This window comes from Canis lupus, chromosome 13 (assembly GCF_011100685.1).
Source record: "Canis lupus familiaris isolate Mischka breed German Shepherd chromosome 13, alternate assembly UU_Cfam_GSD_1.0, whole genome shotgun sequence".
Taxonomy (NCBI): Eukaryota; Metazoa; Chordata; class Mammalia; order Carnivora; family Canidae; genus Canis; species Canis lupus.
In genome coordinates this window covers 24635600-24659844 of record NC_049234.1, presented here as the reverse complement: position 1 = coordinate 24659844, position 24245 = coordinate 24635600, and the positions used below count along the sequence as shown (strand labels likewise).

Below are 24245 nucleotides of genomic sequence, written 5' to 3'. Positions count from 1 at the left end.
TCTCACAAAAAGCACACCAGAACTTAGCCCGTGAAGAAGCCTAGATTACCCTGCTGGAGACAAGTGGTGCAGCCAATAGCCAGCACCATTTGCTGGGCATAAAAGGAAGACAATCATGGATCATCTGGCCCCAGTTATGCCCCATGAGGGATACCAGAGATAAGCAGAAGAACCATCAAGTTGAGCCCAGCCCAAAACAATGGTGCAGAGTTATGAGCAAAAGGAAGGTGGTTGTTTATTTCACCAAGTCTTGGAGTGATTTGTTTGCTCTACAATAAATAACTTGTGGGTTCCTGGGACCTTCCTGCTACCATATAAAGAAGGTGACAGAACAAGAGACTGTGTAGAAAGAAGAACCCAGGTGTCTCAAAGATCCCAGCTGTCCCAGCCATCTGGCTAAGGTCATAGATGCAACACTAAGCCTAGCGAACGCCACATGGAACATAGGTGAGTCTCCCACAGGAGTTGCCAATCCACAGATTCATAAGCAAATAGATGTTTGTTTAAACTTAAGCTTTAAAAACCACTGAGCTTTGTAGTGGCTTGTTATTCAGCAAAAGCTAACTCTTCTTTCTTGAAGCCACTTATTTTTGTCTTTCTCCTAAAGCCACTGTCTTCTGGATTTTGCCTAATCTGCTGTGCAAGATTGTTCAGGATTGTTCAGTGCACTTCTAATGTCCAGTCACTCCTCCTCCCTTGACTGAAAAATCTTGATTTTGTGCAGGGGGGCAACGTTCCACCCCTAAATGCTCTGTCCATCTCCCTTGCAGCTAGATGTGGTCACGTGACACAGTGGAAGCCTTTAAGAAGAACATAACAATTGAGAAGGCAGACCATATCACTTTCCACCACTTTCCACCTTCCTTACTAGAATGCAGGTATGATGACTGGCACCATGGCAGCTCTTTTGAGACACTGGGTTCTCAAAAAAGAACATAACAATGAATCATAAAGGTACCAGACCTGATTTTGGTGAGCTGCTAAAGCAATACTGGTGACCTTCTAACTACAGAATTGTTGTACTGGAAAAACAGAAAATTGGTTACAATACACCTGTCTAAAGTGAGATGCTTTTTCACATAGCCCAATTCAATCTCAAGAGAAATGAGTTAGATTTCTGTCACTTGTGACTGGAAGAGTCCTGATCAGGGATTTGGTCTTTCTCCTGGGGAGTTTTGGGGTCACTTATGCATATCATACCTTAAGATGCACTGCTCCCCTTTCCCTCTGGCTCATGTGTAAACACAAAGGCATTTTCCTCTTTTACCTTAAAATAGATAAAAACAGGTAGATATTTTCAGAAAGCATTTCATTAAAACCCAAAGCAAATAATTACAAGAAATATAAGTAGCATGAAATTGCCCTGTTCCCAACACATTTGATCCTAAAATCACTGATGAAGCTTTATGTGCCCCTATTGTATGCTCTTTAGGACAGTGATTCTCTTGGGGAGTCACCAAACCAGAAGCATCAGTATTACCTGAGAACTTCTTAGAGATGCAAATTTTCAGGCCCCACTCCAAACCTACTGAATCCAAAGCTCTGAGGGTGAGGCTAGCAATAAGTGTTTGAATAACCCCTTCAGGTGATTCTGATGTAGTCAGTGTTTGAGAGCCTCTACCTTATCATAATATTTGTTATTATAATAAGACTATAAGTTTCAGCTTCCTTTAGATGGAATTGGGTAAAGCCTAGGGTTCGAATCAAAGAGACATGGTGTCATGTTGTGATTTGGCCATATTAGCTGTGACATCTAGGGCCACATCTGATTAACCCCTATTTTCCTGTGGTCTTCATTTCATTCACAGGTAAAAGGCAATAATACTTTTTAGGATCATTTAAGATTAAATGAGACCTGTAAAATGCCTACCCAACAATCTGGCCTATGGCAGTAATTAAATAAAGTCAGCTAACTCTCTTTACTCTCTCTCTCTCTTTTTTTTTAACTCTCTTTTTTAAAAAAGTCTGCATCTTAGTTCTGTGGCCACAGCTTAGTCCAGTAACAAATATTTGGTACATGCTGCTGAATTACTTTCAAAAAAATAAAAATAAAAATAAGTTCCCTAAGTCCAGTTCAAATCTCCCAATACTTCTAAATACAGCCCCTTCAGCCAGGTGTCAAGATAAAGAGTTCACTTTATTTCTTAACTGATTTGTTAGAATGACTGGCACTTGTCACGCCCCAGTGGTCTGGCCTTTACACGCTGAGGCTGAGGAACTGCCACCCCCTTGGGCATTTCCATCCTCCTCACTGCCAGGGGCCTTCGTTCAGTCTACTTCTTTCCCAGGAACCCCAAATGACCTTTAACCATATCATAAATACTTTAAGAGTTAATCACATTCAGAAATAATCGTCTGCTCTGAGGAACCTATTCAGAAACAGCCGAGTATAGGATAGACACTTGGCCATAGCTTCTTGTTTGTTTGTTTGAGTTTCCTGTTTTGAGGAAGGAATCTATACCCATGATTAAAAGATTCAAAGATCATAAAAGAGGATATTATGCAAAGTTATTCTCTTTTGTATCCCTGGCATTTAGATCTCTACCCAGAGGCAACTGTGCTTACCAGCTTTTTGGATAAAGTTTTAGAAACAGTCTATATATGGAAAAATCATGGAAAAAACAATATATATATATATATGTATATATATATATATATATATAGTGACATACATACATATACATACACATATACACACACATACACACACACACACATAAAATCTTGTTTTCCACAAAATGTAATGTATAATATACACTGTGTGCCCCAAGAATATGGAAATCATGGGCAGAGGGAGACTGATTAATAAGAGACCTTTATAATCTTCAAAGTCCTATATGGGGAAGCTGGAGAGTTTGTATGGTATCATCTGCAACATAGAAGAATCTTATTCTATGTCTCTTGTGTCTCTGGCTTCAGACAGACACTCTCTTTTTTTTTTTTAATTTTTTTATTTATTTATGATAGAGAGAGAGAGAGAGAGAGGCAGAGACACAGGCAGAGGGAGAAGCAGGCTCCATGCACCGGGAGCCCGATGTGGGATTCGATCCCGGGTCTCCAGGATCGCGCCCCGGGCCAAAGGCAGGCGCCAAACCGCTGCGCCACCCAGGGATCCCCTCTCTTGATGGCTGTATCCATGTGTGCATAAGTGTGCACATATGTGTGCCTTACTCTGCAAACACACAAACAGGACCATGCACATCTTTTGGGATCACTGTTCTCTATTACACTAGCTTGGTCACTCACCAGTCCTAGATTGGACTTCCAGGCCCTGGGATGAACTGCCTCTAGAAGGCTCTGTGCCACTGACTGGCTCCCTGTTCACTTTTTTCACACTGGCGAAACAACATCCAGTTTACTGGGGACTCACACTTGACATCACCCAGTCTGCCTGACTGCACACCTCCTCCTCCTGCGCTCCGGACACCCACTGACAAGCAGCTGATGGGATCTTAATCGGTCTCTCCCCCTATTTTACAGATGGGAAAAATGGGACCCAGGCCCAGGCCCAGGGAAATCCCTAAAGAAACATGGATAGTGATATACCCTGGAATCAAGACTCTGAGATCAGCTTGGGCAAAGAAAGGTTGGTTGCCTAATAGTAGTGAGTTCTAATCCTGGCTTCACTACATGAGACCTGTGTTTTCTTGCTTCTAGAACCTCCAGTGGAAGATTTGTAAGTGAGATAATAATAATTAGATATAGAATCATTAGGATTATAAAACAAATATATGGAAAACACTAAACACTATATACTACAGAATCATAATTTTCCAAATTTTAGGCTTTGACATTTCTTAGGGGTTCACCCTCCGAGCTCTAGCTTGCTTTCTTATTTCTGTAAGCATTATTCAAATATATAGAGTAACTCCTGCATGTGGGATACAAAGATGATCGAGACAGTAAGTACCTTTGTCCTCGAGAAGTAGAAGGGGTGGCAGAGACAGCCAGCTAGTTCCTGCACCTTAGTGAAGGCTTCTTTCCATGGAGGTGTGATGAGGAAAGCTAGGAACACAGGACACTTACCTACCTGCCATTGACAGCATAAAGGGCAGAGCCAGTGCTTGTGTGTGTCTGCTGGACCAAGGCCAAGTGTGGTGTGAAATGGGAACATCTATTTCCAGCCATATTTCCTCAACCATGCCCACGGATCCCACAGAGCTATTCAATGCCACCCCAGCATCTCTCAGGGATTTTCCAAATACTATAGCCAGCATTGTGGCCACTTTCATTTCTGGGCTTCCAGATGCACAGAAATAGAAGAGTCTCCTTTCTCTGCAACCAGCATGTCCTTCCACCTTCCACACTTAGGCCCCAGCATGACCTCTAGAATGAAGTCTCTAGAGAAATAAACCTCTCAGGATAATTTGTCAAGGACGCAGTTCGGCAGCAGGGCAGGGAATCTTTCCTGACTTCTGCAGATAGGAGCTTACATCACAGCATGAAATTTGTTTGCCCTTATCTTAGCACACAAGAACAAATTATCCCACCCTTGTTATAAATCCAGCAGCCCTGCATCTGTGAGCAGGTTTCCATGTAAATCTCTAGCAAACGCTACTCGGCTGACTGTTCATTTTGTTTGCTGCCTTTTCCTGGCCCCGGCTCATGGAACAGTTCGTCTCACCAGTGGACACGCTGGTTTTCATCTGTAGAGATAACAGGAGAAAGAAAGAGAGCATCCAAGAGTCACAGCTGCCCCAGAAACCCCACCACCCGCAGCAGAGCGTGTATCCCCTCTCCTGGCTGAACTGTGGTGGCTCCATGGGCCAGAAAGATCCACCAAGCCACAGTGAGATCTGCTCTCAACAACTTGGGAGGCCAAAACTTATCAGCCTGTAGGGCCCCCTTGCAAACTCGCTCTGTTTGGGATGGTTAGTAAGAACAGGTGGTCCTCAGTGGGGTGAGGAAGCTGTTCCCAATGGGCTTTAAAAGGCCTCAGCAGCCATTTAAATCATGTGAGTCCAGCAGGGAAAGGGGAGCCCTCCATGCAGCTAACAGATCACATGACCATCAAAGGAACCATCCTTGGCCTGAATGCCTAGACCTCAAAGACAATAGGATGGCTTAGGACCCCCCCCCCCAAATTTTTTTTAATCATTAACAATCACAATAGCTATAGTGCAGGACTCCATGGGGTTCGGGGCTGGGTGCCCTTGAGTGTAATCCTCTGGCCTTAGCCCCCTGGATAGATCACCTGGCAGTGCTCACAGTAGCCCAGAGGTGGGGGTGGGGGTGGGGGGATGGCCTCGTTGTGAAAACTAGAGACTGGAAGCATAGAAAGGTTGAGATGGGTCACACAGAAGTAAGAGATAAGAGCTTGATTAAAACAGGTGGTCAGACTTCAGAGCCTATGTTCTAAGACAGTGCTTCCTATGCACTAAGATGCCCCAGAATCACCTGGTGACCTTGCTCCCATGCAGATTCTGATGCAGCAGATGGAAGCAGGGTCCAAGATCCTGCATAGCCAACAAGCTCAGCTCCCAGGTGAGGCCAATGCTGCCCAGTCAGACCACACCTGGAGGAGGGGCCATCTGACGCAGCGCTATGTAGTGGAATGGGAGCACCTCTGTCCATCCATCTACTCTTCGTTACCTGTCCATAGAGAAAGCAGAACAAAAACTAGGAGCAAGCCGGTGGAAATTTTATGACTATTTGACAGGTTATCATATCTGCTAAGTCTAGTACCGAAGGTATGGCTTGTATGTCACTTTATTTTTGACTTCATCCTCTAGTAATTTCTATCTATGTTATTTGACAAAGGTGCACAAAAAGTTAGAAATTAGAAACCAAACCAGGAAACCAAACCAACAGACTTGTCCTTTCCCATGGATACTTTGGAAATCACTTCTTGAAATTACTACCCTGTACTGATTCCCTAATAGACGGAGGAGTCTAGGGCCATGGGGTGTATGTGTGTCTGTCCCTTTCTACAGGGAATTCCACTTCCTATTAGGCTCCATTTTCTTGTGGTTTGGGGGCAGTCCTGGTATATGTAGCCCCCATATGCAGAGGAAAACTGCCATTCATAAAAGCCTCAAGTAATGTGAATTCTGTTCTGTCCCTTCCTGGTTTTGGAACCTATGCCAAGTCACTCAGCCTCTCTGAGGGTCCTTTGCTTCCTCTGTAGCATAAAGCCCACCCTCTGGGTGGCAACAAGGGATAAAATGCTGTAATGCATGCACAACATCTGGAACCGATCACTAGCAATCAATAAAGAGCAGGAACAATCATTATTAGGGGGAGAAAAAAGCTGCAAGAAATAAATTCATATCAGGCATCCTTTGACTCCATCAGCATTTTTGAGAAAATGCTCCTGACACTTTGCTAGGCACTGGGAAGGCAAGATGCTACATTTCTCTCAGCAAAATTAATTTATTTTCAACTTAGAACATTTGGTGCCCAATTTCTCACAAAAGTCTCCAACGACACTGAAATTTTAATCCTAACCGCTAGGCAAGAACAGCGCCCCAAGGCACTGCAAGATGTCTGATCATCAAGCAAAAATGTAATTATTTCCATTCTGCTGCAGAAACTTAGGCAGGTAGGTGAACTAACACAGTTTCGAAAGATTTTCAATAACAAGGAAGGAAACAAGGCAGGTTTTATTTAACCTTCAGTTAAGCAGAAATCCAGCTAACTAGAAGATGGTCAAGGTGGAGTGTTCCTAGTTAATGGTTGTTAGAGTCTGCTGGTAACTCATTTACATAACGACCTAGGAGGCCAGAAACCCCAAGGTTTGTGGACAATGGAAGGAAAGGAGCTGAGTACAGTCTTGGTAAATGTTGATCTAGTCCCTGACAGTTTGGGGCAGGAATTTGTAAATCCCTAGGTGAGGGAAATTTGCCAGGTGGGAGCTGGAATCTTTCTGACCTTGCCAAAATGGCAGCCTTCTTCATGCTCAGGTTTGGTGTCGTGTTTAAGTGCCTGCCGGGACGTAGTGATTCGGTACAGCACACTGAAATCCAATTTATTTATCATCGTTGGCATGTCCCCAGAGCTCTAATGACTCAGACCCTCCCACAGTAATATATTCATTTATCAAATTAGTCAGGGTCCTCAGGTTGTTTCTTTTTCCCTCTCCCTGGGCTCTGCTGATATAGAAAGTTCAGGTTCCTTTTCCCAATGGGGCCATCTTCTATCAGTCTGTTATTGCAGTCAGTGTGGCTGTGCTGAAGTCTAAGACACCGATCTGAAACCCTTGAGCTAGCTGCTCTGGTTGAAGCACACCCCACTTAGAGGAGGAGAAGGAGATAAAAACAGTCAATGGCTACATTTTGGCTTACCAAGAAGCTCCTTCCTGTTGTTGTTGGTCACATTGGTGTGGAAAAATAGTTGCTGGGGCACCGGGGTCCCCTGTCCAGTAGGGCCTGCATTCAGACCTGGCTGGGTCCATATCCTGTTGGTTGGCTGGTTTGCCACTTTAGATGGTTCACCTTCCCCAGCTATAAAATGGGTATTAGAATCATAAGAGAACTTGTTCTGGGAGGTTATGAGAAGGGTTAACCAGGTAATGATTACAAATAGTTAGCACAGAACCTGGCACAGAATGAAGTCTCCTGCTATCTCAGAGACAAGACCTCATCTTTCCGCTGGTTCACTGTGAAGAGCAGCATAATCTGTTACCCCAAAAGGTGTCAGTTTAGCGCAAGGTGGAAGGCAACTGAAAAGAAGCAGATATAAGCAATGCTTTGCCCTCCCCCTCTGTCTTCAGGCAAATTCCCCTTGTTAAGGTGTCGCTCTTTCTCCACTTCCTGTACCATTGGAGACAAGATGGCACAGAGAAAATTTCCATTAGTTTACTATTAGTTTCCCCATATATTTGCCTTCCCACAATTTGCTTTACCTAGAAGTTCAAAGTCCTTTGTCTTGTCACTTCTCTACAAAATTACTATACTTTGCTAAGATACTATATAAGCCCAAGTTCCAAACACCCTTTTGATCTACGCCTCACAGAGTGCTCCCACGTATATGTGTGATGCACACGTTAATAAGCTTTTATTTGTTTTTCTCTTGTTAATCTGTCATTTGCTAGTCTAATTTAAGGACCCCAGCCAATGAACCTAAGACAGAGCAAAATTATTCGCTTCCTCCCCTACAATAGCTATGGACAGAGTGATTATAGCTTCTCCAATTTGCAAAAGCTCGGTAAACATAGCTTATATACTTATCCTTTTGGCTCAGACTCTAAATATCCTTTGTCTGGCATCCCCAACGCTGCGCCACCGGGGCTGCCCTGCTTTTAGGACTCTTAAGACAAAGGCTTAATTCTATGCATTCATTAACCCATTACTTTAAAAAGTGCTAACTGAATATTTCCTAAGCTGTTTTGTAGATGCTAGTTAGTTGATGTGATGGAGCCATGAGCATCCAGAGGGTGAGGGGCAGGTTTTGGTTCCTTTGCATAGCAAGTGGAGGATGGATGGATGGCATAAAGTAGGCCAGGATTCCTGGAATGGGACTGGCAGGCACAGCAGCCGACCCTCATGCACAGTGGTACACATTCAGCCCTGGCCACAGAGTCCAGGGCAGGGCTAGCTCACAGGTAAGTCCTCCCCACGTAGAGGGAGAACCCCATCCCATCCTTCGCTCCTGCAGTCTCATCAGTTAACTCATCAACTCCTGATGCCATGAGCTTTAGCAAAGTCCTTTCTTGACATCTGTTCCCCTTAATAGGCCCTTATTGTCATCCTTTTTCTTTTTCTTTTCTATTTCTCTCCCTTGACCCACTTTACTCCTTCAGCTTTTTCAGGGTTCCACTTCACACGTTCGCTTTGCAAACCGAACACATTCTTGCAACTCAAAATCATTTTTTGAAGAAATGCTTCTCCTGAGCTATGAAAAATGAGAATATAAAGCTAATCGAAAGAGGGGTTTATTTACTCAATGCATAATTGTTAAGCATCAACCGTGTGTCGGACACTTTACTGGATAATAAGAGTGCAATGGTGACACATCAGTCTGGGCTCCTTGAGACACAGGCAATGATAAAAGAAGCAAATACAATCATTATTGTAGTAAGTGTTACTAGGAAACAAATGGGCTGAGGAAGGGTGAGGTGGGTAATAAGGTAGTTGGCAAAACCCTCTCTAAGGACTTGACCTAATTGGAGACATTAAGAATACAAAGGATTAGGGCACTGGGTGGCTTAGTCAGTTAAGGGGCTGCCTTTGGCTGGGGTCATGACCGCAGGTGCTGGGATCAAGCCCTACATCTGGCTCTCTGCTCAGCGGGGGAGCCTGCTTCTCCCTACCCCCCCTGCCTGCCACTCTGCCTGCTTGTGCTCTCTCTAATACATAAATAAAATCTTTTTTTTTTTTTTTTAAGAAGCATACAAAGGATTTAGCTTTATGAAGAGTGGAAGTCCAGGACATTCCAGGCCCAGGGATTGGACATGTCAAGGTCTGAGGTAATCACAAGCGTGATGTGGACAGGAAACCAAGGACTGATGTGGCTGGGCCATACAGAGGGGGCAAATGGGGAGACATGAGGCCAGAAGGATGGTGAGGAGTCAGATTCATGAGTGAATGCAAAGACAGAAGGGATGTGAAGTATGAAGACAAAGGAACTCAGCCATATTGGTTACCGTCTGCGGCAGTTGGGTGGCCGGAGGTTACCCCTACTGTGTGACACTCTCTTGTGACACATCACTCTTATGACTCTTGACTCCAAAAATCACTAGCTATGTTGTCATAGGTAAGATGCTTGAGGATATTGATAACAGTGCCTAGCTCGTTAGGTGAGGCTTAGATGAGTAAATACACATAAAGCTCTTAGGATGGTGTTATTTATAGTAAGCACTTCACAGATGTTAGCTGCTAGTATCTTATTTATTACCACTTCCGTGAATTCTTCATCATCTGAAGTATAATCCTTAAGCTCAAATGCTCAGAAACCCAACTCAGCCAACCCATAGAAAGTATATAGACTTAGCCTACACAGTCTGAGGCATGAAGCCAGTCCCCCACCTCTCTTACTGATTGACAAAAAGAAATATAATTATTAGGTCAATCTGTACTGTTTCTAAGCATGTCTCCCCAAACGCCTCTCAGAAAGTTACTTAGTTGGTAGGGAATAGAACATGCTCGATAATGTTAATGGTGGGTGTCCCAACTCTGTAAAATCATCTTTTAACCCAAGAGATCTAAGATATTACAATTTCAATGTGTAATCACTTGGAAAAAAATTAGTAAGATACTTTACTCTTTTGTACCATATTATAAAATCGGTGTGCATTTTACATTTACAACACATTTCACTTCAGACCAGTTACATTTCAGGTACTCAACAGCCACATATGACTAGTGGCTACCATGTTGAACAGGGCAGAGCTATAATTTCCTGGTGAAACTTAGCTGTATTAACCTGGCTTCAACTTCTTAACCGCTCTAAAGATTCAACTGTCTAGGATAGTACCTGGAACACTACAGGCACTTAGGGAATTTTCAAAGTAATCTTTAAATTAAGAATAACCCGAATATGTGTCAAACACTGTTCTAGCAACTAGGGATACCTCAGTGAACAAAACAAGAATCTCTGACTTCATAGAGCTTATACCGAATTAGGAAAGGTAATAAACAAAATCATATAGAAATTAAAATAGAATCCTAAAAGGTGATAAGTGAGTTAAATAAGTGATAGAGAAACTGAGCAGGAAAGAAGAGTAAGGAATATGTATGGGAGGACATTTGGAATTTTAAATAGGGTTGCCCAGGGAAGGCTCACCAGAAAGCTGTCATCTGAGTCAAGACTTAGCACACCATGAAGTTGTCTGGTGGAAAAGTTTTCCAGGCAGAAGGAACAGCAAATGTTAAGGCTGTGAGAGAAAGGCATGGCCACCATGGCGGGGAGGAACAGCCAGGGGCCGGTGTGTCTGGAAGTGTGAGCGAGGGGGTGTCAGAGAGGTAAGGTGGAAGACAGGCCAGGGCTTTAGGGCCTATTTTAGGGATTCTGGCCCTTCCCCATGAAAGAGGGGGAGTCACAGGAAGTTTCTGACCAAAAGGGCGACCTGGTTTGACTCACGGTCTCATGGGATTGCTAGGAGCTGCTGGGTTGTGAACAGACTATAGTGGGTTAAGAGCCCCATGGGCTTCCTTTGGCCCTAGGCCTGGAAGTGGCTTGGGCAAAGAGACATAAATTGACCAACCAGATTTGTTGAGCCCTACGCCCCAAATCCTCAGTAGGTGGCTCTTCTAATCTGTCCTGCAGAAAGCCATGCTGAACAAATGCTGTCTTCCTCTCTCATGTCAGCTCTTCTTCCCTGGAAGCATGAAGAATGCCCAAGGAAAGAAAAGGAGGTTGGATTTGCTGTGTTGAAGCTTTTCTCATTATTGACAGCCTTGTCTCCTCTCTAAATATCTCATCCTCCCCTTTTTTGCACAAGAAGTGCAAAATAAGATTCTTAGAATTTAGACTTTTTTTGAAATCTCTACATTTGGATTTGCAGATATGCCAATATTTGGATTTATAGAGCTATAATTTAAGCCGGTCTCTCCCCTGGAACCGCCTGGTGAAATGCATCTTTCATGAGGCTTCTGCAGGAGCCCAGCTACAAGCTCAGACTCCGGAGCACAAATCAAACTCTCCGGTTCAACATCAACAGTATGTTGTCAGGGGCCTCCCCAAACAGCAAGGATCTGGAAGGGACAGGCCTCGGTGTTTTCCCACTAGTGAGTCCTCTTCTAGAAAAGGATTAAAAGCTTCCTCACAGTTTAGCCAAAGGATGAATGCATGGAAAACTAATGGATTTGTGTGGGCGGCATAGCCCCAGACCCCTTCTCAGGGCATCTCCTCTTCATGCCTACCCGCAGGGCAGCCTAGCTCTGGCCCAGCCTGCTTGAGAGAGCCTGCTCTGGTTATCTGAGGCCCAAAGCAAGCAGAATGCAGAAGCTGAGGAAAAGGATGCCACTCTTCATCCTCGGTGATTCCTTCCTTAATCTGAAGGTCAAGGAATAATTCAATTAAAGTATAAAACTCTGTATGCAGGTTTTAAAGCCTAAGATAGCCAGGCTGAGAGGGTGTGAAGAACAGCTGGCAGGGCACAGCTCTCAGAGGGGACAGAGGCCCAGCCCTCACCTCCTGTGGAAGCATCCTATTAAAAACGGAGAAAGAAAAAAGAATAAATGCCAAAAGCAGGCTATTGTCTTTTTTTATTGGATGGTCCTGCTTATGCAGTAGCTGCTGTGTCTATAACCTCATTTGGAAACGGGGGCCCTTTGTGAGAGTAGGTCTTGATGAAAACACGTGACTCGCCTTGCTCCCTTCTCCTATCCCTGCTCCACCCACCACACAACTCCATGAAAGCCCTTGGTTCAGGGAAGGCAATATCACGATGGGGAAGCACCCACATAGGGCAGCCAACTGTCCCAGTTTGCCTAGGACATGCTAAAATCAGGATAGTCCCAGACAAACCAGGTCAAGTTGGTCACTCTACATCTAGAAGACACAACCAGCTGCCTGGTCCTCGGACTGGCCAATGTCTACATGAACATATATGCTGGTGTTCCCGAGGCAGCTTGGTGCAGAGAGAAAAGCAGGCTTGGAACCAGCCAGATTTGGATTTGAATCCAGCTTCTCTCACTTACAGTCAGCAAGATTCATATCCCTGGGGCTTTGGGTGCTTATCTGGGAAATGTTAAAAACAGGATTGGCATGGAAATTTAGTGAGACCATGCCCACAGCAAATGGTTATCCTTTTCCTTCCCATATTAAAATCATCATCTGGCTCTTCCACGGTGTGTGAATAATGCCTGGCATCTCCACAGTCTTTAGGGTTTACAAGATGCCTCCACAGAAACTGTCTCATCAGAGGATTCACAAGCGAGACCAGGAGTACCATCAGCCCTATTTTAGAGACCAGGAGAGGAGGCCAAACGGAGAAGAGAGGCTCCAAGGTCATGCATGTGGCAAACACAACACCGACCCATGTCATCTGTTTCCATTCTGCTACCGCTCACCTCCTATGGTTTCAACAAAACCCTGGTAGCAGGTAGCAGGCACAGGTAAGTCTGGGAGTTTCCTAATAGATGGAGGTGTGAGGAATCTGTTTTCCAGCAAATTCACTCAGCTATCTGCTGCCACGGGGAGGCCGGGGCCTAGCCCGGGGAACAGGCAAAGTTCCAGATTGCCTAATCAGATAATTCCGCCCTCGTGCTCCTGTTTTGTACATTCTTGGAGCAAGCCATTCAAACTACTACACCTGCAGAGTCAGGGCCTGTGCCTTGTCAGGTAGAAATGTCAATTCTCGATTATTCCCCACTGCTTTGGACAGGAATCCTGTGAGAGTGACTAACTGGCATTCAACACAGCTTGTTTCTATTGAGCGCCTCCTCCAAGGATGTGTGTGGGATGTGACACGTGGGTCACACCGGGCTGGGGGGGATGAAGCTACAGTGTGGCTGAGAATCCAAATCCAATGAACTGTGTCTTCAGTGAGCCATTGTTCTTGGGGACGGTGCGGTGCCTGCATGGCCTTCCTCCTTTGTTTGCAGGTTCCATTTGCATGGAATGCCTTCCGTTCTGCAACCTGGCATTGGACCTGACCTGCTTCCTCTCCTGGCCCTGAAGAGTCGTTTTCCGAGGGCCAGCCAGCTTGAAGACCTTCAAACCTCAAAGCTTCCTACCTTTCTGACTGTATGTCCTACACCAGCCCCAGCTCACTGTCTCCTTTCCTTTTCCTGAACATCCTAATCCCTTCCCACCTTAGTTGGGAATGTGGAGGCAATGCCAAGGCCAGCTCATTGGAGTGCCAACTCAAGTTTCCCTCCCTCAGGAGTCCATCTCTGGCCATCTTATCCAAAGTAGGCCACCCATCCCACCCCCATCCTCTCTGCAGCCAGCCGATCCCATTACCCTATTTTGGTCTCATCAGGGCCCTTATCTCTCTCAGAAATTCTTATCCATTGACTTATTTGCCACTTGCCTTCCTCCTATCGACACATAAATGCCATAAGAGAAAGGACTTTGTCTACTGTGTTCTTGGCGTTCTCTCTGGATCCCAGTAAAACCAGCAAAACTCAAGTATTTGTCAAATCTTAAAGAATGTGTTTATCTCTACTTAAAGTGGTTGTGAGCACAAGGCTTGAAGTCAAGGGGACCTGTGGGATCATCCCACTTGCCAGCTGGGAGAAGTCACCCAGCCTCTTTAAACTTAATAAAACAGAAAAATAGAATCAAGAGCTCACTAGTAGTTGCCATTATTAATCTACAGTTATGTCACCCTCACTAGTTCAACACACACCCCTGATGGCAGGCATTTTGACATTCACTTGTGCCCACATGCCTTGAAACTTCCCCTAGGCACTCCTACTTCCCCTTCCTTCAGAACATGCCATACTGTCCTAAGATGTCTACTTATTTCTCTGTCTCCTCCATGGGGACATGAATACCTCTAAGGCCCAGCATGCTGCCTGTTGAACTTATAGCATAAATGTGTGGTGTATAAGACAAGTAGGTACCTAGCAGTTCTTCCAGAAACATGTTTTGAATCAAGCTCTCTCTAGAAAAGACATTTTAAATACACGAATTAAAAAATAATACCAGATGGCAAATGATCACGTGCTGAATTATATATAATCAAGTGAAATGGCAGAGATGGCCAACACAGAGATTCCCCAGGCCAGCCAAGGAACTAAGGTAGTTGAGGTGGGTGGGATGGGATGGGGGCCAACTGGAGACTACATCTCATCTCCAAGGCAATGATCGCTTAGTTTTTTAGCTCTTTGTTGCCATTGTGGTAGAATGTGGGCCTGGTGGGCTCACACAGTTACCTTTTTCCAGCAAATCTGGAAATTTAAACATGAGATTTCCCAAGTCTCCAGATTGTTGACAGCTAATTTAAATTTACTAAACGATTATTTGAGATGAGCAAAGCACGTTTGGGAGCCCTTATATAACCTCTGACCAAGAGCCCCAGGTGGCTAGATGAAGGCTGGGCCCTAAACAGGAATTAGTGGAATAAGCTACACAGGAGGGAGACCATTAATGTGGCCAGGAATTCTGCTAAAGCATCCATCAAGCACTTACAGAGCACTTAACTAACTACGAAGCACTGGGTTATAAAAATGACTCAGAACCTGTTTCCCCTGAGACTTTCCAGTTGGTTTCAATTCAAGAAATATTGTTGAGCCATGATCACATACCTGGACACAGCTGCTCGAGACAGGGGGACAGGCACCTAGATGACTAGGTATTGTTTCCTACTTGTTAGATCTTTGTCCCAGAGTGCTGGCAGCACACTGTCATACTTCTGTGTCCTATGGATTCTCCTATTCCCAGCCAACCTACCCAGGACCAGCTGCGGCAAAGTGGTCTACCCTAGCAGAGGTTTCTCAGACTAACAGACATGGAATGACTGTCATTGACTCTGTGAGCTTAACTCCTCCCTGGTAAAATGAGTACCTCCAGGAGCTCACATGGTGGTGACACCAAGTGTTCAGGTAACAGCAGCACCTCAGAACACGTGCCCGAGGCTGTTTAGAAAATATTGTAATTTTAATCTGCACAGCAGGCACACAGAAGTCTCTTTTTGGCGGAACTTGTACTGTGATCTTAGACTTGCTGAAGGACTAACTTCCATCACGGCCCTGCCAATATCGATTGTTCGGGCTCAAAAGGGCCTAAGTAGATTGATTTTTTTTTTTCCCTCTCTCTCACACTAAAAAGGATCGTAGTAGTGTTAGTATATTCCTGTTTCCACTGGTTGGTATGCATACTGAATTAATAATAGTGTTACCTGGAAAAATTTAGTTAAAACAAACAGTGATGGAAAACAGGGTAGAAGAGGTCTTAAATTGCATTCTTAATTCCACCACGAATGAGTCTGGTGTTCCAGTGAATGCCTAAGCCTATTTTTTTTTTTTTTTTTAAGACAAAGAACCCTTTGGTAACCTGCATCTCAGACAAGGGACAAAAATGAAAGGAAAAACAAAACACATACAAGCAAATACAAAAGACAAAAAGCAAAATCAGCATGGAGGGAACAAGTGTCCCCTTGTGGTGGAGGTTAAGAGGCAATCCTCCTCTTCGGTCACTTCCTTCCGTAAAGTCAGCAAGAAGGAAATAGATCCACCAGGGGCCTCTGCTAATTTGTTCTTAATTTAAGGAAAATTAGACAATTCCTAGATCCCCCATCCCCAGGGAAAACGACAAGCGCAAATGGTTTTTCTGAGCAAATGCTTTTCGTAACCCACCGGATGACTCGGTCACTCTGCAAACAACAAGAGGTTATGAAATCTACTTTGTGCCACCTTCCAGGGACAGCTTACAAACAGAGGGCAGGGCTTGGGAGCAAAGCCAGCCACTCCCTCTTCGTTCAGTTTTATGGGGCTTCCTTTCTGTGAACTTTTTTTTTTTTGCCTTCCTGAAAGTTTCACAGCACGCGTTCTAGAAACACCTCTAAACTGAAACGCTTCCCCAGCTGTCCCAGTAAAAAAAAAAAAAGAAAAGAAAAGAAAGAAAAAAAATCCTTTTCTCAATGACCTTGGGCAAGAAATACATTCCAGGAAAGGAAATCCAGAAGCCAACGCCTGTTTACTAGCCCATGACTATTGCTCCCGTCTCCAGGTCTCTGGGAACGAGGCGGAGAGGGAACAGGACAGACACCCAAACTCTCAGTCCCTCTGTCCTCTCTGCGCTGGCAGGTGGCGCAGGTCCTTCCAATCGCTTTCGAAAGCCGCCAGCTCGGAAGAGCGCGAGCTGAGCAAGCAGCGCAGCCCCGCCCGGCGAGCCCCTGCTCTAGGAAGCAGCCGGGATCCCCCGTGGCCAGTGTAGACCCCGCGATCCGAGGTGTCAGCCCGCCAAGCGAGTACCTGCCAGCTGGGTTTGAACGGGCTCGGGCGCGGGGGCGGGGCGGGGGCGGGGCCTGGGCGGGGCCCCGCGGCCGGGGGCGGGGCGGGGGCGGGGCCTGGGCGGAGCCCCGCGGGCGGGGGCGGGGCGGGGCGGGGGCGGGGCCCCCGGAGGCTCCGCGCCGTGTGGGAGAGACCCGGGCTCCGGGAGCAGGCGTCTGTCTCTTTAAGCGCCAGGGGCTGCTGCGCTCCCGCCCGGGGAGCCCGGAGCCGGATCTACAATCCCGTCCCTCCCGCTCCGGCGCTTGTTGCTCGCCGGGTCCGGGCTGGGGCTGCCGCCGCCGGGCAGCGAGGCTCCTTCCTTCGCCGGCTGCTCGCGCGCCGCCTCCCCCGGGCGCAGGCTGGGGGGCAGCAGCAGCCCCAGCAGGAGGGAGGGGTGCGGCGCACGCGGCCGTCGCTTCCCATCCTCAAGGCTCGGGGCGCCCCGTAGCCGCGGGGGCCAGACATGCGTCGCTCCCCCCTGCCCAGCGTCGCCGCCGCCCGCGCCCGGAGAGGACGGATTGCGGATCCCACACCTGCAAACTCACCCTAGAAGTCTCAAGGTGCGGCTGGGAGGAGGGGTGGGGGGGTCGGTTCCCCAAGGCCGCCTCCTCTCCGCGGGTGAGTTTTCGCAGGTAACCCGAGCCTGCGGGCGGGCGGGCGGGCGCGCGGGGGAGGGGCGGGCGAGACGGGAGGCGAAAGCGCCGCAGGTGAGCCAGGTAGGGTGGCTCACCGGCCCCGGCCGAGCTGCGGGATCCTCGCCGGTTTCCCCGGAGATGGAGGCGTGAGGGGGCTGGGGGGGGGGGGCCGCCTTAGGGGCTAAGTTAGGGCCCTGGGGTGGAAGGAGGGTTAAGGAAAGGGGGACTGGAGCAAAGTTTCTCTTCTTCACCCCTCCTGCCTGGGCTTGGCAGGTAGGGCGCCGGCGGAAGCCGTACGAGCTGCTGATGCAATGGGCTTTGCCTGACCGAGGTGAAGTGCTGGGGGCGGGGGAGGGCCCCAGTTGCAGGCGTCCTGGGACCGTGACCCTAGAGGTGGAGAATCGAGGCAAGGCTCGGCGCATCCGAGCCTCCCCGTAAAATGGCTCCAGGTGCTCAGCCCCGAGCCCTTCTCCCTTGTGTCAACGAGTTCGTCCTTTCCGTGGAGGGGCTTCTACATGCCTTGCCTTCCTCTCCCAACAGGTGGTCTCGGCCCCTGTCCGGGGGACCCGTGCCGATGACCCAGGTGGTGCTTTCGCTTTCTGCCCCCTCGGCCGTGTGAGCGCGTATCCGCAGCGTGATGGGTAACCAGGTGGAGAAACTGACCCACCTAAGTTACAAGGAAGTTCCCACGGCCGACCCGACCGGCGTGGACCGGGACGACGGGCCGCGCATCGGGGTCTCCTACATCTTCTCCAACGACGACGAGGACGTGGAGCCGCAGCCGCCGCCCCAGGGGCCGGATGGTGGCGGCGGCGGCGGCGGCGGCGACGGCTTGCCCGATGGTGGCGACGGGCCGCCGCCGCCGCCGCCGCAGCCCTACGACCCGCGGCTGCACGAGGTGGAGTGTTCCGTGTTCTACCGCGACGAGTGCATCTACCAGAAGAGCTTCGCGCCCGGCTCGGCGGCGCTCAGCACCTACACGCCCGAGAACCTGCTCAACAAGTGCAAGCCTGGCGACCTGGTGGAGTTCGTGTCGCAGGCGCAGTACCCGCACTGGGCCGTGTACGTGGGCAACTTCCAGGTGGTGCACCTGCACCGGCTGGAGGTGAGCAACAGCTTCCTGACGGACGCGAGCCAGGGCCGGCGCGGCCGCGTGGTGAACGACCTGTACCGCTACAAGCCGCTGAGCCCCGGCGCCGTGGTGCGCAACGCGCTGGCTCACGTGGGCGCCAAGGAGCGCGAGCTGAGCTGGCGCAACTCGGAGAGCTTCGCCGCCTGGTGCCGCTACGGCAAGCGCGAGTTCAAGATCGGCGGCGAGCTGCGCATCGGCAAGCAGCCCTACCGGCTGCAGATCCAGCTCTCGGCGCAGCGCAGCCACACGCTCGAGTTCCAGAGCCTGGAGGACCTGATCATGGAGAAGCGGCGCAACGACCAGATCGGGCGCGCGGCCGTGCTGCAGGAGCTGGCCATGCACCTGCACCCGGCGGAGCCGGACGAGGGCGACAGCGACGCGGCGCGGACTACGCCGCCTCCCGGGCGCCCCCCTGCGCCCGGCGGGGAGGACGAGGCCCGGGAGGCGGCGGTGCACTGAGCGGCCGAGCTGGGTGCCGAGCCCCTGGGCGGGAGCCCTTTGCAGCCGCAGCAGCAGCAGCAGCAGCAGCAGCAGCAGCAGCTGCCGCCCCCCTCCCCTCCTCTCGCTCCCTCCTCCAGCACCTTCCGGGCCCCATCTGGGCTCCTGGGCCATTTGGAGAAAAGGAGAGTTGGCGAAATGCGCAGCCAGCTGTGGCTTGAGCTCGTTCTCTTGGATGGAGGAGCAGCAGGAGGGAGCACGTAGGCGCCCTTTAGCCGGGGCACTTCCTGCCCGCCCGCTGGATCTGGCTCCCTTCAGGAGCTGGGCCGAAAGGTAGACTTGCCCGACGCTTCATCCTTGCCGGACCTGGGTCCAGACTCGACCCTTCTGAAGCACTCGGGGGTGGAGGAAAGTTCAGAGGACTGGTGCCTGCTGTTGCCTCCTCCTCCCCCCCCGGGCTTGGAGGGGGCCCTGTACTGAAGCCTGAGCAGGTTTGTGGCGGCGCCCAGCTGGCAGAGAGCCAAGCTGCAGATAGGCGCACCCCCACCTCCACCCCGGGGTGTGTGTGTGGGGGGGGATGTGGGAGGCTGGGGTGATTTACTTTTGGGGGATTCCTGGGGTTGAAGGCTGGAGAGTCCAGGCCCAGGTCTGGGAGCAGCAGGCCACAACCAGAGCAGCCCCCCTGTGAAGTGTGATGAATAGTTTCGTGAACTTGGGCTACAAGACAAAGACTTTGCTACCTCCCCCCCCCCCCCCCCCCCCCCAAGTAATTCATCTTCTGGAGCTGGCTTCTACTGGAGTCTCCTGCTCCCTCCAAGTAAATCATTGTCACGGGCCAGCTTGGGGAAGGATTCAATTATGGTTCTGTTTTGCCGCCTTTGTTTCTCGCCTGCTGTTGTAGGCACTTAGAGCCACGTTGTCATCAAAGGAGGGAATAGCCCTTTGTGTCTCTAATCTAATTAAACCTGCATGGTTGTGTTCATCCGCAGGTCACACAGAGGGTTGGCCGGTGCCACCCCATAAAGTATCCACTACAGAAGTAGTCAAATGGGGTTGCCCTGGCAGGAATCCCATCTCCCACTCATCATCTGATCCCCTTCCTCAACAGTGAAGATAACCCTTTTTTAAACTCTTAAGGCTTTGGTGGTGGGCCTGTGATTTGATTTGATTTGGGTTTTTTTGTTTTGTTTTTTATTTTTGCCTCTTGGCTGTCCCATCCCCCTCACTCACTTTTGTTCTGCAGGTGATAAAATCTTAGGCTTGAGGTCTATTCAGTGATGAGGTGTTTGTTTTGCTAGCCACACCTGATGCAATTTAATCAAGATGCAAAGTCTTATTGTGTTGCAGCAGTCTCTTTGTTCCTTGGAGAACCCCCCCCCCTTTCAGAGCGCTCCTGCAATTGAGAGGGGTGACAGCCATCACAAATTAAATGCCACCTGGTGTAGTCAGCACTGAATCTGGTGACAGTCCTAAGGCACAGGTTGGTGGCTGTGAGATCTGTCGGCACCAGTCTGGCCTGTACTCTGAATCTGCCACTGATCCTGTTTGCTATACTGTGGGGCCTCTAGAAATTTTTACAACCCATCTCTTGTATTCATGAGAGCTCTGGCATGATGTGTGCCCTTGATTTAACGGTGCTGCTGTGCCGCAGATTGGCATTGCTAATGCTGTCTCAAAAGTTGAGTGAAGTTTTCCTTTCCCTTGGGAGTCATTTGAGATGACACCGAACAAGTCATTTTCTGAACAAATTCTTACAGTAGGAGTGGAATCCTATTTGAGCGTCCTAAAAAGCTGTGGCCATGTTTGGGCCTTCTCCCTGGGGATTTCTAAGTCACAGCAACAAGACTTGAAGGATTTCTTTGTATACTTTTTTTTCAAACCTGGAAGTTGATGCCATAATCTTTAAAAAGCCTAGACCGTCGTCGCACCTCAATATGAAATAATTGTGGGGGCATTAGCTATGTTCCCTGTTCTCACAAGGATCACCAAACAGGTCCTGTCACATTGCTAAAGATGAACCACACTCAGAGCCCTAGTCTGGGACCTTGGAGAAATGTCAGTCGCCTGGGGGAAATGTAGCTCTAGTTTCCATGTGAAATAATCTCCCAGCTTCATGTTTATATTCTCTTGTTCGTGGCAAAGCCAAGCAAGGTAAAGGACATTTAGGAGAACCTCCCACATCTAACAGATTTGGATTTTCTTTTACACTTAACGTGGTGGTTGAAAGACCAGCGTGCAGACACCAAGAGGGGAGAAGAGCAGAACAGCAGAGTCTAGTAGCTCTGGGCTGGCTAGCCAGCCAGCTTTTCCACTTCCCTATCTGTGTGTCTGCCTCCTTGGCCCTCAATTGGAAAGTGAATGTCATTAGTCACACGGAGGTACAGCAGTGACTGTCGTTACAAAGGAACTGCTTTTTGTGGGAAGTCTCCACTTGAAGAACTCTTGTAAAATCCGCACCCATAAACAGTAGCATTCTGCTTCTAGAGAAGAGGTGGGGGGGTTTTTGTTTTGTTTTTTTGAAAATGAGCTAGAAGAGGAAAGCCATCTCCTTTCCAATGTAATGCAAGCGTTTTTTTTTTACTGGCTACCAGAGATGTGAAGTCTGGAACATGAAGAATGATTCCGTTGGAAGTTTCCTTAGGGTTCCCTAGAGCTCTAAAGTAAAGCAACAATCAACCAATGAAGGCTCCAAGAAAGGGGACTTCGTCAACTTCCCCTCTTTCCTCAAGGTGGCAGTGTTGTGGATAAGTGAGTTTTTAAATGTCCAGGCTATGGCTACATCTGGCACTTTAAAAAAGTGAATATATTTAATAATTTTTGTTTCTCCTTGGGAATAAGACTTTAAAACTCTTTTGTACTGTGAATTACGTATGTTCTTTGAAAGAAAGAAATATCGATTCTAATGTTCTTCAGAAGTTGTGGCAGGGATAAGCAGGACCCCGGACTGGAACATATCCTAAAAGTAATGAAACAAATTCTATTTTCTTATCTGAGCAAATATTTTATTGAGACTGCTCATGTATGTCAAAGGAGCCCACAACGTCAGCGACACCATTTTTTGTATTGAAAGAACTCCTACTTTTTGTAGCTTTTATTCCACATGTGATTGAAAATGACTTTATAGCACTAAAATGCCTAGCAGAAGACTTGACACCAGACCTTTAAGGAAATCTTTAGTTTTTATGAAAAATGACACTTCAGTGGTTAAACTTCTCGTGTCTTCGGTGTTTCTGGCCCTAAGAGCACCACTAGACAGCACCACAACCACATGGAAACATATTTTTGGAAGCAAAACTTTAATTTTGTACCACATATGCTATGGAGAGTTAAGAAAAATTAATGACTACTTGTTTTCTATTTTTTTTCCTAACAAAATCGAATCCACTGTGTCGAAGACTCTTGATATTATGTGATCGTCTAACCATTTTTTAAAATAAATTAGAATAAAATCTGTGATCATGGTCATCGAATGGTTTTGTTTGGAAAGTTACATTTGTGAGATTTTTTTTTTTTTTTAAGTCATGGTAACTACAAACTTGACTGGTTATTCACATTTTCACTATGTTTTGTTCTTAGCTGTAATTCTTGTGCCCCATGGAGAATTACATTTACTAACATGGTAAATTCTATGTGTATTTTATTTCCTAGTGAATTGTGTAAACTATTTTTGTTGAAGATTGTATGTTAAATCAATGTTATGTTCTCATACCACTTCTTGAGAAGGAGGTTCCGATTTGAAATTGTATCATTTCCTTCAAAATGAAGGGCAGTGTTTAGTTAAAATAAAAGATCGATGACATCTTTTGAACCACTTCCTCTTCACTGTCTTATTAAAATGAAATCTATCAAGTCCTTTTGAAAAACGCTATAAAGGTTTCCAATAAACCATTCATTAGTGTTAACTGAATTTATAATTTTTTCCCCGCTTGTATACCTCTTTCTGCTATGTGTGGTTCAAATATCAAGCTGCAGTTTTTTCTGAGGATATTCATCTTTACATTGCTCAGTAAACATTTCGATGAATTCATTTAGTGACAAAGCCCTCCCTGCATTTGCTCTGTGAGAATTAATCACCCATTGCTTCTAGGCTATCAGTGTTCGTGAAAAATGTCTCATAAACATAAATTTTCAGTGCACATTGATTTTCAGAATCAATGCAAACATTGCTGATCACCACACTCCCATATTGGAATGTATACTGGGGCGTTTTGGTATTAAGATCAGTTGCATCTTGGGTGGTTTCAGTTTCAGACAAAGGGAATCTGTTCACTGGGTAATTGAATTACAGAAAACAGACAAATGTGACCACATGGCACCGTTGGCATCATAAGGGATGCAGATGCCAGCAGTTGATAAGAGAGGCAGATGTGGCATCTGGGACTGGTGTGTGGGAGGCCACGAGCACTGCTTAGGCCAGCACCTGAAGCTACTGCCACAGTCCCATGAGGTTCAAAAACCTGGGCTTTGTCAACAGGCTCTTAGGAGAATTTTAAATAGAAAGAACCAGAAATGCAAAAAGTAATAGGGAGCTCGGCAGCAGGAGGGCCATTTATCCCTAGAGTGGGAGTCCTTAATTTATCATGGTTCTCCTTGTACAAGAAAATAGAGGGAAGGGAGCTTGATACAGAAAGTTCATTTATTCTTGGGAGATCTTGGTGTAGGCTGCTGTTTCCATTCCCTTTAAGTGGACTGAGCTTGCTTAATGTAGGAAAATGACATGTTTGGAAGCGTTTAAAAGGACCTCCAAAATGAACAGACCCAGAATACGTGAGAAGGGCTTTTATTTCCTTTTACTGAATTAACTGGGAAATTGGCTTATTGAACAAATAGAGCCATTTTATCTGCAGAGTAGATGCAAGAATGATTGGTGTGTATTTGCAATCACAAGATACTAGGAATTTATGAAGGAGTAGAGGATGCTGAGCTCTAGTCTAGATACTGGAATGTGCAGAGATGACAAGCAAACACATTGAGAGAGTCTTGGTTTCTCAGGGGAAATTCATTTCACTCTTTTTTTTGTATGGGACATGATAATAAAAGGCGGCCCTGTACAGAGCTGATGGTAGGTCTTCAGGTAAAGCAAATGGGTGTAGGTTGAATTAGACCAAAATTCTGAAAGTACAGATGATGGCAAAAAGGATGTAACTAATATACCTAATATTCACAAAGTACTTAACTGGGAGGCTCCTGAATTCCCAGTGCCTAACGTAAAAAGAT

General features: G+C 47.2%; 1 protein-coding gene and 1 long non-coding RNA gene across 7 annotated transcripts; one reads left to right on the top strand and one right to left on the bottom strand.

Annotated features, from left to right (window-relative positions):
• Nucleotides 1-3010: 3010 nt before the first annotated feature.
• Nucleotides 3011-17470, bottom strand: LOC111098550. Its single transcript, XR_005368644.1, has 4 exons — nucleotides 17369-17470; nucleotides 7284-7442; nucleotides 5398-5592; nucleotides 3011-4646 (listed from the first exon to the last, which is right to left on the bottom strand). It is a non-coding gene; the product is annotated as an uncharacterized LOC111098550 (long non-coding RNA).
• LRATD2 (LRAT domain containing 2) lies at nucleotides 16559-22839 on the top strand. 6 transcript variants are annotated; one of them, XM_038555513.1, is made up of 2 exons: nucleotides 16559-16782; nucleotides 17999-22839. In XM_038555513.1, the coding sequence occupies exon 2, from the start codon at nucleotides 18096-18098 to the stop codon at nucleotides 19047-19049; it is 954 nt and encodes a 317-aa protein (XP_038411441.1). In that variant the 5' UTR covers nucleotides 16559-16782; nucleotides 17999-18095; the 3' UTR covers nucleotides 19050-22839. The 6 variants fall into 6 exon arrangements, with proteins under 6 accessions (XP_038411441.1, XP_038411437.1, XP_038411438.1 ...); XM_038555509.1 differs by lacking the exon at nucleotides 16559-16782 and adding an exon at nucleotides 16985-17441; XM_038555510.1 differs by lacking the exon at nucleotides 16559-16782 and adding an exon at nucleotides 16985-17455.
• The last annotated feature ends 1406 nt before the right edge of the window (nucleotides 22840-24245 follow it).

Coding starts and splice junctions, on each gene's coding strand:
- LRATD2 (XM_038555513.1), top strand. CDS start 18,096: ATGGGTAACCAGGTGGAGAAACTGACCCACCTAAGTTACAAGGAAGTT.